Here is a 14,400-nt window from a genome sequence, read left to right on the forward strand (position 1 = left end):
GTGTTTTTGAAATTTTTAACTTAAATACATATTTGTATTCAATTCACTTTCAATACATACAGTAATACATAAAAAATATGTATATTGTAATATATAAACATAACTTTAAAATGTAGGAGTATGAAGATTGTTTACAGTGAAATCTAATGTTGAACATGAACAGCAGCTTTAAAAGACGCTTAGTGATAGGAGAAATTTTACTCAAACATTAATATGTACATCTTCAATTTATTGAATTTCTGCTATTTCATAACTTATACATTTAAATGCTTTAATATGATGTATTTTCCCCAATAGATGCCACTTTCAAATACAGAAAAAGTGGCTCGTCACAGAGCACGAGTCAATGCGGCTCCGTCACTATGAAGTTGAAAATCTTTACTGATGTACATTGTATATTTTGTTGAGAATAAAATGATGTAACAACGTCGGAAACCAAAATCATCGCCCCATTGAGGGTTGGATTCAAAATCACACCCAAAATCAAAGTAAAAAATTGAAAACACAGGCTGGTCCAACTTGCGTGAATGTCATCGTGGCAACTCATGATGTGACTCAGTAGTGTGTATGGCCCCCGCGAGCCCGTATGCACTCCCTACAACGTCTGGGCATGCTCCTGATGAGTCGGCGGATGGTGTCCTGGGGGTTCTCCTCCCAGACCTGGATCAGGGCATCAGTGAGCTCCTGGACAGTCTGTGGCGGTACTTGGCGGCGTCTGATGCACCGATACATAATGTCCCATAGGTGCTCAATTGGATTATTTAGGTCAGGGGGACGAGAGGGCCAGTCAATGGCATCAATGCCTTTGTCATCCAGGAACTGCCTACACACTCTGGCCACATGAGGCATAGTCCTGCACCAGGAGGAACCCAGGGCCCACTGCACCACCATAAGGTCTAACAATTGCTTGGAGGATGTCATCCTGGTACCTAACAGCATTCAGGGTACCATTGGCTATGACATGGAGGTCTGTGCGACCCTCCAAGGAAATGCCTCCCCAGGCCATCACTGACCCACCGCCAAACTGGTCATGCTGGATGATGTTACAGGCAGCATAACGTTCACCAATACGTCTTGCGACCGCACGTATGGCTGTGCTGTCCTGGAGGAGCTGGACTACCTGTGCAACCTGATTGGGCTGCAGGTACCGCCTCATGCTACCAGTAGTGACAAGGACACTGCTAGCAGAACACAAAACTAAAGAAGAATCAGTCAGGAAGTATCAGGAGAGAGCAACTGTCTGTGGCCACCACATGTAAAACCATTCCCTTTTTGGGGTTTGTCTTGCTGTTGCCTCTCCATTGCACCTGTTGTCTCTTTAATTTGCACCACAGCAGGTGAAACTGATTCACAATCACTTGTGCTTCCTAAATGGACAGATTGATATCCCTGAAGTTTAACTGACTTGGTGTTATAATGTGATGGTTAAGTGTTCCCTTAATTTTTTTGAGCAGTGTGCTTCAATGCAATAAAATTAAATAAAATAAAAACATTGATTTCAGTCGACCTTGGTACTGTCATGCTTTGATTTTCAGTGTCAATGTATTTGACAAACAATGGCCTTGGACTGTAGAAGGAACATGGTCAGTTGGTGTAATCGATTTTTGTCAATTGGCGTACCCAGTATTTTTCATAAAAATATACAGGAAAATTCATTTGGAATTAAATGTTATCCCCTATTACAGTGGAATAACATGTGTTTTCTTTTTTTTCTTTTTTTTACATAATTTGTCACAGAATATTTAAAAAACCGAGCTGATTTCAGCATATGTCTCACCCAATATTGCAAAAATTCATACAAAATGTATTTATAGATAATCCTAAAAAAAGCGCATCATGCTTTTATAACTGAGTTATTATTTCTATGAGCACATTTACATACACACTAGCTGAATAAAATATTTAATATTTCTCATTATTTGGTGGTTACACCACTTGACGTTTTCAGGCGCATTTAGTCTTTCTTTATGTATAAATGATGTAAATATAATTTCAAATGACATGAAACAAAGATATATATATATGAAATCTACATTTTACCAAACCTGATAAATGCTTTTAAAACAAGTTTTGAAAAGGTTTTTGAATTTCTCATCTTGCCCACCCTTATTTGTCACTGACCATAATACCAATGGCACATTTCATTTTTATCTTGCTTTAATTTACCTGTTTTTTTACAAATGGTATATCTTTTAACTGGTTTAATTTACCTTATTTTACTGATACCATATTTTTTATTTTTAGCTTGATTTTATTAACAGTCACCCTTTCAGTCTTAAGCACTGTCTTCACTTTATGTATCATGTTTTACATGTCTGTTCTGTGCTGTCTATTGTGTGTGCATTTAAAGGAGGCCGACTCTCACTGTAAACCCAATCTACCTACAGGTACAAATAAAGTAACCTAACCTAACCTAATTTTGTGGCATGAAGTCAGAGTGCGGACTTGTCGTCTTTAGGACAGGGGAACTAGTCAGATTTGGTTGCTGAAGTCTTCATAGGAGATGAACTCAGTCTTTCATCCATCTCTCTCTTCCTCTGCTTCTTGGCTGACAGACAGATCCACAGGAAGATGAAGAAACCTTGACAGAGAGACACAAAAATGATTAAACCATGAGTGCAGCTGGTGATTGGGAAACTGAACAGACTTGATTGATAAAGATAAAGAGGTCAGACTGCCAGCTGACCTTGTGTGGAGTTGAGGATGCAGAAAAGGTAGAGGATGGGGTAGCTGACGTATCCTGAGCCCAGGAAGGCCAGACCCCAGGTGGTCCCCATCAGGCAGGTGAGACCTAACACAGTGAGACCCCCCTTACAGGACTCACTAAGCCGCTCGGGGTCTCTCCCGGTCTGTCTGAGTTTGGACTTGTTCCTGAACACTTGTTTCATCTTACAGATGCTGGAGGCCACCGCCACCAGTATCCCCGTGTTAAAGATGAATATCATCGTGAAATACACCAGATTCACAGAGTAGAAGAAGGAGTCGTCTGTGATCCAGCAGCTGTGGGACAGGCAGGACACCCAGAGGACTGTCAGAATACAGTTTCACAACAGACTAGACATTACCTTAAATGTGTGAAACTACGATCCTCTCGACTTTGATGAAAACTAAACAATTTTTTTTAATGCAGTTTATGGTTGGAATTTTTTCAAATTTAATTCTTCATTGTTATTGGCAGTCCACAGGTTTCCTATTGCCTTCAAACCATAGATTGTATATAGAACTGACGTAAAGCCAACATGTTGTGACACTTATTGATTTGTAGACTACTGTTTTGAGGCATCCAGTTTGTTATTTCCATCTCCATATTGTTTCTTTTTGCCAGAAGTGACCATGTTTGGACAAGATGGTGGATACACATTGTTACATCATTATTGACAGTTAGCCCTGGTAGCAAATTCTCAATCACTGGTCGGCACGCCCTTTAGCATACATCTGTTTTTACTCTGAACGTGACCATCATTTAAAAAATGTGTATCATGCTGTACTGAAGAAGACTTGAAGTGGTAATCTCGAAGATCTCAGTTAAGTTCTCTTTGGCGGCACCTATGGCAATAAACTGTAATTGCGGGAGCACACTTCCCAGATATCCAGACAGTGTTGCATGTGTGACGTCCACGGTTGGCTCCGGTTGTAACTCTCGATTTTCCACGCTGACGGTCGCTTTCCTTTTTAGACTGTTTACCTTCATCTGAGTGTCGAATTTGTTTCTTTTTCTTTGTATTTTCACTTATTTTTGAAGTTGTATCTGTAGTCATCGATCTTTCCTTTGTTTGTTCAGCCATAGTAGATTTCTGTTTACTTGCAACACTTGCAGAGACCGGAAAAGCAGCCGCAGACCAACCACTGCTGGCTGATGGAAATCGCGTCACTAACTGGGCGCCGCTTGTGATTTTTTTCCGCGAAAGTCGCCACAGACACAGTCTGTAATACTGCAAATGCAAAGGCTTTCATCTGTGGGCCATAGGCTCAATCACCATTGTGTTACCTCAAATAGCGATGGATAGTGACTTAACTGACAGACAGAGTTTATAAGTTACACATTTCCCCTCACTCTGTGGTTTGATAGATCAGAACCGTTCTGCTAAAAGTCTTTCCAAAGTCACTTTGTATTTACTTACATGGAGTTAGTCTGGTTGGTATCAGACATGGTCATATTTGTGACTCCGTAAAACTGTTTGAAATCCTTCACTCCCAAAGAGATGCCCACGATTACACCAGGGATCCCTGAGAATCACACATGTACACACAGATTAAAAGTCATCAAGATTTTGTGGGTCTCACTAAAACCAAAATCACCTCCTGCTTCCTTTTAACGTGCTAAAGTACCACTCACTGTGACAAAGTAAACTAAGGCTCTTTTGGTCTACATGCTGAAAATCTCTTTGTAACATCCAGTGACAGCAGAATAAGTTTATAAAAAGTCTGGCTAAGGTTCCTGCTTGTTTTTGTACTTTATAGATACTATAAAGAGGCTCCAGTGCTGAACTAAACTAACTGATTAAGTTAGTTAACTCCTCACAGTACATTTAACTGTGAAAATGTTATAAATGTTTCCGATCTGAAGTGACGACCTCATCACATCAGGTGAAACAGTAGGGATCGGGGTCAGCTGTGCTTTCGTGAGCTAATCAAAGGCATAGAAACAATTGCGAATTCCTGAAAGGATCTTCTGACTTCATGAAGCCCAAAATCAAAGAAAATAGCAGCAGAACAGGAGGACACAGTTCAAGAGAGTGGGTGCATCAGCCTTCAGGAACGCTAGCACAGAGTAATCTTGTAATCTTTCCCTATAATCTTTCCCTCTGTAAACAGACCAACATCAAATTTACCGGACTTCTGTTGGCATATTGATATGATAACAGTTAGTCCTCTGGATTGTGTGATTACAGCCGCATCCCTAGCAACGGTCTGTTCTTCATAACAGGTCTGTTATCGAAAAATAACAGACCTCAGAGTGCTGTAATCAACCATCTGAATCAAGTATTTAACAGTGCCATGTAATAAATCATGATATGTTGTGTTATATTGCTATTGCTTATATAGCTTCTCTTTTATGACCCAGAACCACCAATAAGATACTTCAGAAGACAGTCTCACATACAAGGCAGAGATCCACATACTTTCCACATACAACCAAAATGTGTAATAGTCTCTTGTTCAGTAGTTGTCTGTGGAGTCTCAGTGATCTTTTCCCATACAAAACTTCCTCTTTCTAAATGACTGAACTTGTACCTGGGGATTCCTGTTCAAGTTCTCAGTTAGACTGATGTTACTCATCAGACAGTGAAACACATCAGCATGTCATAAACACAGCAGCTGCTCTAACAGGACTCACCCCAGCCAGCCAGAGACAGTTTGACCAGGTAGTGCTTGTAGTAGGTGTTGAACACCTTAATCAGCAGGAGATAGAGGTGAAGGGCCTCTATGGCCATCCAGGTGAAACAGCAGAGCAGAGAGTAATGCATGAAAGCAGCCAGAAACACACACACCCAGTCCGGCTTCACTGTGGCCCCCCACTCTGTCATCAGGAAGGTGGTATTGAGCAGGAACAAGGCCCCGCTCAGAGAGACATGGATGGAGATAGAGTAATCCATCCTGTGGTTCCTGAGAAGGAGAAAGGAGAACAGCACATGCTGGGACATATTACAAGTACACAACTAATAAAAGAGAAGCTCTTTTTTGTAATCAGGCAGGACGCTTCTTAATACGTGACTTCATGATGTCAAAAACACTAAATTCAAAGGAAGCCAATTCCTCGTTGAACACATTTGCATGCTGTGATAATTTCATACTGCTGGGTTAGGGTTAGGGTTTAACATTTTATTTTTGATAACAGCATAAGAACTTCTCAAATGGCCACTGTGTATATGGTGCATTAAACTGTTTTATTCCATTTAAGCTGATTACTGATCTTCTAAAAGAGCACAGAAACCCACACCAGAACAGCAAAGAACAACTGCTTTGACATTGAAAGAAAAAAGTGTGTTCATGCACTAAGCCATCTCTTATTGTAAGAAGCTATTTACAGAAATATGTGTATTTTATGTGTTTGAACACATAAAATACATGTACACCTACCGACTGAAGACATATATGATGAAGGACAAAGCGGTGAAGAAGGCTGACAGGCCGCAGCCAATGTAACTGATGTAAGACAGGATTTCCCAGTGGATTTCTGAAATTGAATCTCTCACCTGCAGAATAATAGAAAAGTGTCAACTATCTTCAATTCAAAGGTAATCTTTCACAACGATAATAAACAAGTTAAACTGATTTTCACACACTGATTTTGTCTTTAATTTCGAACAGTTGAATTTTTGTATTTCCTGTATACAGAAGGTGCTAGGCGAGAAAGCTTGACTAATCTGATCAGCCTCCTTACCAGCAGGACGGCGAACGGTGTTGCATGGTCGCAGTCGCAGATAATGTCCACCTGGGTACCATTGGTTTCATTGCAAGTCTTGCATCCGTCGGATTTCCAGTGAAAATCTCGGAATGTGAAATAAGACTTAGTGAACTTAGTCCTGATTCTGATGTTTATCTCAGTAACAACATCTACATTAAAGGCATATAATATTTTACATTTTGCACATAAATCTACATCATGTTTAGTTATTTGGCTGTTAAATGCAAGAACTAGAATACAGCTCCAGCGTGCTGCTGTTTATGTGTGTGAGCTATAACTGATACACCTACCATTTCTCTCATCAAAATAGCTACAGGCGAGCCAGGATTCATTCTGTGAAAAGACAAAAACAGAGAGGTACATTAAAGTTTACAGTCTTGTGCCATAATACTGTGATTCAACCCAGTGCAAAGACATTCACCATACCTTTTAGATGATAAAGCAACATATATCCTCATTAAAGCTCCTGTGAGGAGTTTTTCGCTGGTTATGAAACAGACTGAAATTAATTCTGATTACTCTATTTCTACATATATATCAACACAAAGGAGCTTACGGAAAATGAGTAAATGACGCTTTAAATTTGATTCTTCTTTTAACTTGATTCACAGTTTAGGTTTTCACTGCTCGCCGTTCCTACTGAACACAATCTGATTGGCGGGAAAATGTGCTCCCGCTCATGGTGTATAGCTACTGATTCTCTGCACAAAGCATGCTGGGATACCTGGCCACTCGGACCGAGCTGGTTGTGTGACGAGAGAAGGTGAAAAATTCTAACTTTTCTCACCTCAAGATGGCTGATCCAGCTGCAGTACAGCAACAGCACACTCCATTGTTAGAGTAATGGAGGAGATTAAAGCATGCGTGCACTATCATACTTACATCCAGATTTTTGAGTGAAACATTTCTGAAGATCATCGTAATTGGTGTTCTCAGATTTTGAAGGCGTCGTTCCTCCAGCAGCTCGATCCTGATGACCATCGAGGAGATATTTTCCTGATGGAACTGATGACGAGACAGTTTGGTGCAGTCATGAAAGGAAACATAAAGAACTATAAACTGAACTTGAACCATGTCAGAACTGTGGATAGAGAGGATGATACACGTGTAAAAAGGATTAGGGGTATACTTGAAACTGGCTGTGCTGTATGTAGCTGACCACACCGATGACATTCTTCTCCGGTGGGATGTCTCGCAGGGCGTTCACTGGCAGCCAAATGTCTGGGATAAATGACTCGTTCTGAGGCAGCAGCTAGTAGAAATAAAAACATGATATTAAACTGGGTCAGTTTACGGTTTGCACTCAAAGTCACATCAGGCTTTGAAACATTCAGCCTCATCTTCTTCAGCACTTTGTTCATCACAGCTGGTGTACCTGTGGAGCTCTCATGTGGATCCTCTCTTCACTTCCTGTGAAGTTGAGCTTGATCACATTCATAGATAATTCATTTAGGTTGTAATCTCTGGAGCCTCCTTTCTCCAGCCCGGAAGCGTTCATGATGTTATGGAGTATATGTTTCTCAATTCTGCAGAAAGAGGATTGACGTCATGAAAGATAAAGTCGTGCTACAAACTTGCTTTTACAATACGTGAAATGATTGAGTGATTTACAAGAATATATCTGGCATTCATCAATATCTTGACTGAAACAGTGAAAAACTTTAAACATTTAAAAGCGACTGCCTCCTGATTTTTCTCTCTGAACTTTTATGCTTTGGTTTCTTGTTTTTTTTCCATTACTTACTATTTCAATTTTAATGTGACTTGACTTGATTTCATTGGATTATTTCCCACTTGACCTTTGACTTTACATGGATGGACCTACTTATAGGGGGTGATAGGTGACGCGGTCCATACCACTGCACCTTCCTTACACTTGCCCATAGGCAGTGTTAGGGTAGTCCATTAGAGCAAAGTAATCCGTTAGAGTACTCTGATTACTTATTTGTTGTAACGATTAATGTAACGTGTTACTTTTGCATTTCAAGTAATTTGTTATTTGGTTACTTTTTCATCAAAAGTAATCCGTTACTGAATCTGTTCCCTTTTCTGTTTGTCGCCACAAAAAAAGGAAATCCCCAAAGCTCTGTTTCTGTTTCTGTCCTACTTGTTGGCAGGTAGCTGCATACCAGCAGAAGGTAAACACAGCTGTGTCAGACAGCATTTGCTTCGTGGAAAAATTCACATTATCTTGAATTTTTGGGGAAAGGGACAAGAACAACATGACGGTGAAATGTAAGTTGTATCTGGAGTGCTTGTCAGCTGTGAAGAGCTATACTTCTGAAGTAGCATTGCAGTTACTACCCGCAACACTGGTGGGACTAAGAGCCTGTGTCATATTGTTGTCATGATAACAGCTGTGCCTAATACTGTATGCCTCTGCCCAGTTCATTGTCATATTGTAAAGAGCTGTAAAGGTTATATTGTGTCTGTCATTCCTATTATTAGGCTGCAGAGTTACAGATTATGGGCTGTAAACGAGGCTATGCAATGATGGTAGAGTCAAGACGTACAGTAGGCTACACACCGTCCTGACAATATAACTGACATATGTAAAGAGTCACAAAGGGGAGGGACTTCAGGAGACTGTCTACATTTGTGTCCCAATCCAGGGGCTGCAGCCTTCGAATGAGACGGTCTACAGAGGATGTGCCATTCATAGCCTGTGTAGACTGTTAAAAGCCAAACTGAAATGAGACCGTCTGGTCTACAAAAGATTTCCTGTTTGCTTCATGAGCTGTTCCTGCCCTTACCCTTGCGTCACCAAACACTGCTCATGTCACCTAGCAACAGGTAGCCGGTGGGCTAACTAGCAAGCATAACTAACGTTGAGTAACTTCACCTCCCACCCTGATTTTGAAGATTATTTGTTCAGGCCCTTGTGTTTATCTCTTGCATGTGTATCTCTAGCTATTTGAATGAGTTGAAACCAAGAAGTCTTATATTTAAACGTTTATTCCTCGGCTGTGTATGAGTCATCTATCTCATTTGAATTGGCACGCAATGAATCTCAGGATACGTTGGGCCACGAGGGACACACCCGATGGATCCTTCGTGGCCCGGGAAAAGGAGGGGGCTCCTTTATATTTTTATAAATGATGTTGCCTGTTTTCTGACAGCAGGACTAGTAGCTTGCCATGTAAAGTTCTTCTTTTATTTATCCTCTGGGAATCATGAATGACTTTACCAAGTTTTGTGCTGCTTGCATGGCTTAAAACGATATTACAGAAAACAGATTGACACTTACTGTATAAAGCGTTTCTTGACTTCCTGGTTGCTAACAAAGAGCTGTGCACATGAACCCCTAATGTAGAGGAGTTCCATCATTTGCCTTTGCTCAGAGCTGTCACCGTCAAGTGTATTCATCAGGTTCCTGATGGGAATGACATTGCATGGGTAAGCAGTGCATGTACCTGAGAGGAGAGAAAAAAACTCAGACTTATCATTCAGACATATCAGTGGGGTATCTATATGAAAGTCAGCAATCTACTTCGACGGAGTACTTACCTCTTGGTATGGTGAAATTATAAGAGTCATTGTTGGGCATTATTGGCACTTCGGATTCAAAGCACGGATTTGAGCCATTGAACCACTCTGTGTTGTTGCATAGAATGATGCATTGGTTTTCATACAGCAAACATTCCACCGAACCATGTCTGCCATCTCTGATGGTGACAGCTGACCCTGATGTCATCTCAATGGCTCCTTTCGCAACCCTGATACAAGCTCTGACCTTTTTTGAACCTTTAAATAGTTATGAGATTCCAAATGTTACTGACTGGTGACATAATTACATGACACATGACTTATTACTTTAATGCAGTTAAAGGCCTTTTTTTTAAAGGCAACAAAAAGAGTGATCCTTTAAGTAGTGATAGTACTATAACAATATTATACCTGACAAACATCATGGTAAAGAGGGAGCTGAGCCTGAAGGCAAAGCTTTCGATTTACCAGTCGATCTACGTTCCAACCCTCACCTGTGGTCACAAGCTTTGGGTAGTGACCAAAAGAATGAGATCATGGATACAAGCTGAAATGAGTTTCCTTCGCAGGGTGTCTGGGCTCAGCCTTCGAGATAGGGTAAGGACCTCAGACAGCCGGAGCTCTAAGTGGAACCGCTAAACCTTTGTATGGTTGAGGTGGTTCAAGCATCTGATTAGGATGCCTCCTGGGCGCCTCCCTTTGGAGGATTTCCGGGCATGTCCAAATAGGAGGAGACCTCGGGGCAGACCCAGAACTCGCTGGAGGGATAGTATATCCCATCTGGCCTAGGAACGCATTGGAATTCCCCTGGAGTAGCTGGAAAATGTGGCTGGGGAGAGAGACGTCTGGGTTAACTAGCTTAGCCTGCTGCTACTGCGACCTGGCAGCGGATAAACAGAAGAAAATGATTGGATGGATGGAATTTATATTTTTGAGCACACTGTTCCTCTAAGTTTAGGAAAAGTAATAATATGCAACCAAAATAGCTATAAATAAATAATATATATTGCTGCCTATTTTGACTGGATGTGTTTCTCTCTCTCTCTAAAGTGATAATGTCAAAGTTCTCAGTTTTGTTCTTTTTTTTGGTGGCACCTTATGGCGATAAAAGGCAATTGCGTGGGCATACGTTCCAGATAACCAGACATCCACGGTTGGCTCCGGTTGTAACTCTTGATTTTCCTCGCCGACGGTCGCTTTCCTTTTTTGACTGTTTGCATTTTCTTTGGATTTTCACTTATTTTTGAAGTTATATCTGTAGTCATCGATCTTCTCTTTGTTTGTTCAGCCATAGTAGATTACTGTTTACTCGCCACAGGCTCAATCACCATTGTGTTACCTCATTCAGCGATAGATAGTGACTTAACAGACATTTATTTACATGAAAATCTTCGCTTTAAGCTAACAAAAATATCATCCATACCTTGATCAGCCAGCAGACCAGGCAGCAGCAGTAACAGCAGTAAGGGAACCATTGTGCTTCCTCTGAATATGTGAACATGAGAAATTCAGAATAATGTTACATTTCATTGCAGATTAATTGTTTCTCAGCTGTATGTCTGTTCGATTCCTAAACAAAAGGCTTCAGGCAAAAGACACCACACAGAACACAGCAGCATTTATGACACCCTACAAATTAAATTGAATATTGCTTATTCTTTTCTGAGCACCGCCAACTGTTTTGAAAGAAAGGTGCGGACAGGTACAGTACAGAAATAGATGACTCAGGCTTCTTTGTCATTTTTAAATTCAAACTTAAAAAACATTAAAAACTGTGAAACTTAAACCACTTAAAGGGAAATGACCATTATCTCAGCGTTACCACGATTTCTTCTAAATCTGCAAAAAATGCTGTGAAATGTACTATACTATGACAAGGAATTTCACACACCTTCGGAGTAATCACCACATTAAAACCAGGTAAAGAAAAAGTACTTTATGTAAACTTAAACTATTACTCTGTGTATATAGATTAGTTCTCTTCTTACCAGTAAAGCAAGCAGGATGAGCCAGACAGGTGCCAGTGAGCTGTGCTTCATGAGTTTACATGGTTGAGAGCTTAAAGTCAAATACAAAGCCGTTCGTGTTTGATATGCTTGACGTATTTGTTTTATGCAAATACTTTTTATTAGTGCATGAATGCCGGTGAGTTTGTTCCTGTTTATGTGTCGGGAACTGACTTCACAGTTTGAACTCCACTGCTACGGTAAACAAGGTCTGTCAACAGAAACATCATATCATATGATGTACAATAACTTCTTGGTTTGGAAAACACCTTAATGTTTCCGGCTGTTTTCTTTAAATATCAGACATGAGGTATATTGTCATGCCAGTGTTTAGTGAATTTGTAAAGGTTAGAAACTGCACTACTTAAAGAACAACACTGGGAATGTTAAAATAACTTAATGTATATAGACATATATTTAGACACATTCAGATGTTCACAATGAGAATTTTAAATGCTCTATTATCTGTATTAATGTCATAAAGTATCATACTGTAAACTGCAATGCAATCTGGGAGAAAAAGAACAAGATTACATCACTTCAAGAGAATGCTGTTATTTACAGGAATTTGCTGTAAACTCTCTTGCTTCTTGGAAGGTGAAAAAAAAGTGTGGGAACTGAAACTTAAAAACCGACACAACAAGATCTTTTCAGTTTCTGGCAAAAGTATTTCTGTTTTTGCAACTTGCATGTTATGTTTGTCGATTTCAACTTTGGAGCACATCTGTCAGCCAGTCTCTGTCGTCATAAAGGAACGGCCACACAACCTTTTGTTACAGATGACCAGAGCTGCATTGATCCGGCAGCCTCCATCGAGTAACCTAAGTAACATTAACTATTTTAATTCTGTCTTGAAGCATTATCCTTGTCAAGGATATAAAAAATAATAATTGTAAGGCTTTCTTTAGTTGCATGCCATTTAGAACAGTGTTATGAATTAACTGTTGAAAAGCTTCAAATGTTCTAGCTCGCTAAAATGAGCACTTGTCAGCATTTTTGTCAGTTGACATGAACATTAAAACATTACTGTTGCTGTGCTGGAAGAAAATGTAAGTATACAAACTATTGTAGTGCGGTAGTAACTAGGTCTAACCAAGTGCTTTGTGTGTTCCACATTGGCAAAAAGAGCAATGAAATCTTCATATCTGCAATGTTCTAGCTAGCTAAAATGAGCAAATGGTGACTTAGACTGGAGTTGACTGGAGTCTCTGTTTTGATGACTTGCGACTTGACTTGACAAATAATAAATGACTTGGGACTTGCAAGTTAATGACTTGAGACTTGACTTGACTTGAGGCATGATGACTCGGATGATGACCCATGAGTGTGTTCATAAGTTTGAATGTTAGCGGTTCAATATAAAATGATAAAATTCAATGCTGTCAAGTTTCTGTCTAACTATCAAGTCTGTGTGCAAAGCAAACTGGGAATCATGATTGGACTCAAAGAGCTCCTTGGTATGTGAGTGTCATGATTGGATGACTGGTTGTCAGTCAAACTCCTTGCTATGGCAACAAGCAACATCAAAGACCCCCGCTACTTGTTGATGTGCTGCCTCTCGCTGCCCATATAACTAAGTTTGAGTTGTGGGGGCTGTTAAAAACTACGTGGTAGGGTAAGTAGTATCGACTTAGGGTTAGGGTTACCCCCTACCCTAACCTTAAACCCCCATCTTACTTACTCGCTCTTCTCTCCTCTGTTCTGTCATGAAAGTGGGGGAGTAGGGTGAGGCAGAGTTTACAGCCCGATCCGACGGGAGTGAGTGCTAGCCCCGGACAGGGCACCTCACCCTGGCTTTGCCTTCCCTGTCTTCTTTTTAACACACCTCTCTCTACAAACTCTTCTCTCTATCCTTCTCTATTTTTCTTATGTGTTTAATTAAAGGACATTACTGTAGTATTGGCAGAGCCTGGGTCTGTTGGATTTGGCAATGCTGCTTGGGTCGCAGTGGTAGGTTAATTAATTATAAGTATTGGGATAGGGGAACAAGGAGAGGAGTTCCTTCACTGAGTGCTTATCCTTGTCATAAGCATGGTCATTATCACGGTTGGAATGGTTAGGTTTAGGCTCCACAAAAAAAAAGGAAGTAAAATATTGTTGTTGTAAGGTAAGAACATCATGTAGGAGGTTTAAACAATAACTCAAGTTGACCTTTAGTTTCACTCAAGGCTTGATCCCTGATCTCCAGGGTGAAGAACTTGTATTGATTGACCCAACCATTGCCATCTCAAATGCTAAACAAAACAGACTTCCTTGGTTTTCTACTTTGCCACAGTGTCTCTAAGCATCTAATATTGCGGTGGTATACAATACAATAAGCTGAAAGCCCATTGCATCTCATGCAAATGCTGAGGGGTACTTTGTGCATGGGCGTGGGAAGTATGGTGCTGAAGATGCTGCAGCTCCGCTGATAAGAAGGAGCAGTAACTCGACCGTGTGATAGTTTATTTATCTGTTAACTATCAATAGCATCTAAATAGTTAATGTGAGTGTGCCAAA

At 40.4% G+C, this 14,400-nt stretch overlaps 1 protein-coding gene across 1 annotated transcript; it reads right to left on the reverse strand.

Moving 5' to 3' along the window:
- Nucleotides 1-221: 221 nt before the first annotated feature.
- LOC138590779 (adhesion G-protein coupled receptor G5-like) lies at nucleotides 222-10,138 on the reverse strand. The gene is made up of 12 exons (XM_069661139.1): nucleotides 9,917-10,138; nucleotides 9,657-9,822; nucleotides 7,785-7,935; nucleotides 7,539-7,661; nucleotides 7,292-7,414; nucleotides 6,700-6,742; nucleotides 6,386-6,492; nucleotides 6,082-6,197; nucleotides 5,339-5,607; nucleotides 4,122-4,227; nucleotides 2,687-3,000; nucleotides 222-2,581 (listed from the first exon to the last, which is right to left on the reverse strand). The coding sequence occupies exons 1-12, from the start codon at nucleotides 10,101-10,103 to the stop codon at nucleotides 2,469-2,471; spliced, it is 1,818 nt and encodes a 605-aa protein (XP_069517240.1). The 5' UTR covers nucleotides 10,104-10,138; the 3' UTR covers nucleotides 222-2,468.
- Between the last annotated feature and the right edge of the window lie 4,262 nt (nucleotides 10,139-14,400).

The sequence above is a fragment of the Semicossyphus pulcher genome, unplaced genomic scaffold (genome assembly GCF_022749685.1).
Source record: "Semicossyphus pulcher isolate SPU_LCO1_2020_fin unplaced genomic scaffold, fSemPul1.0.p SCAF_1, whole genome shotgun sequence".
Taxonomy (NCBI): Eukaryota; Metazoa; Chordata; class Actinopteri; order Labriformes; family Labridae; genus Semicossyphus; species Semicossyphus pulcher.

Coding starts and splice junctions, on each gene's coding strand:
- LOC138590779 (XM_069661139.1), bottom strand. CDS start 10,103: ATGACATCAGGGTCAGCTGTCACCATCAGAGATGGCAGACATGGTTCG. Junction 9,823..9,916: donor TAATTTCACCATACCAAGAG/GTAAGTACTCCG, acceptor CTCTCCTCTCAG/GTACATGCACTGCTTACCCA. Junction 7,936..9,656: donor GTCAAGAAACGCTTTATACA/GTAAGTGTCAAT, acceptor CTCTTTCTGCAG/AATTGAGAAACATATACTCC.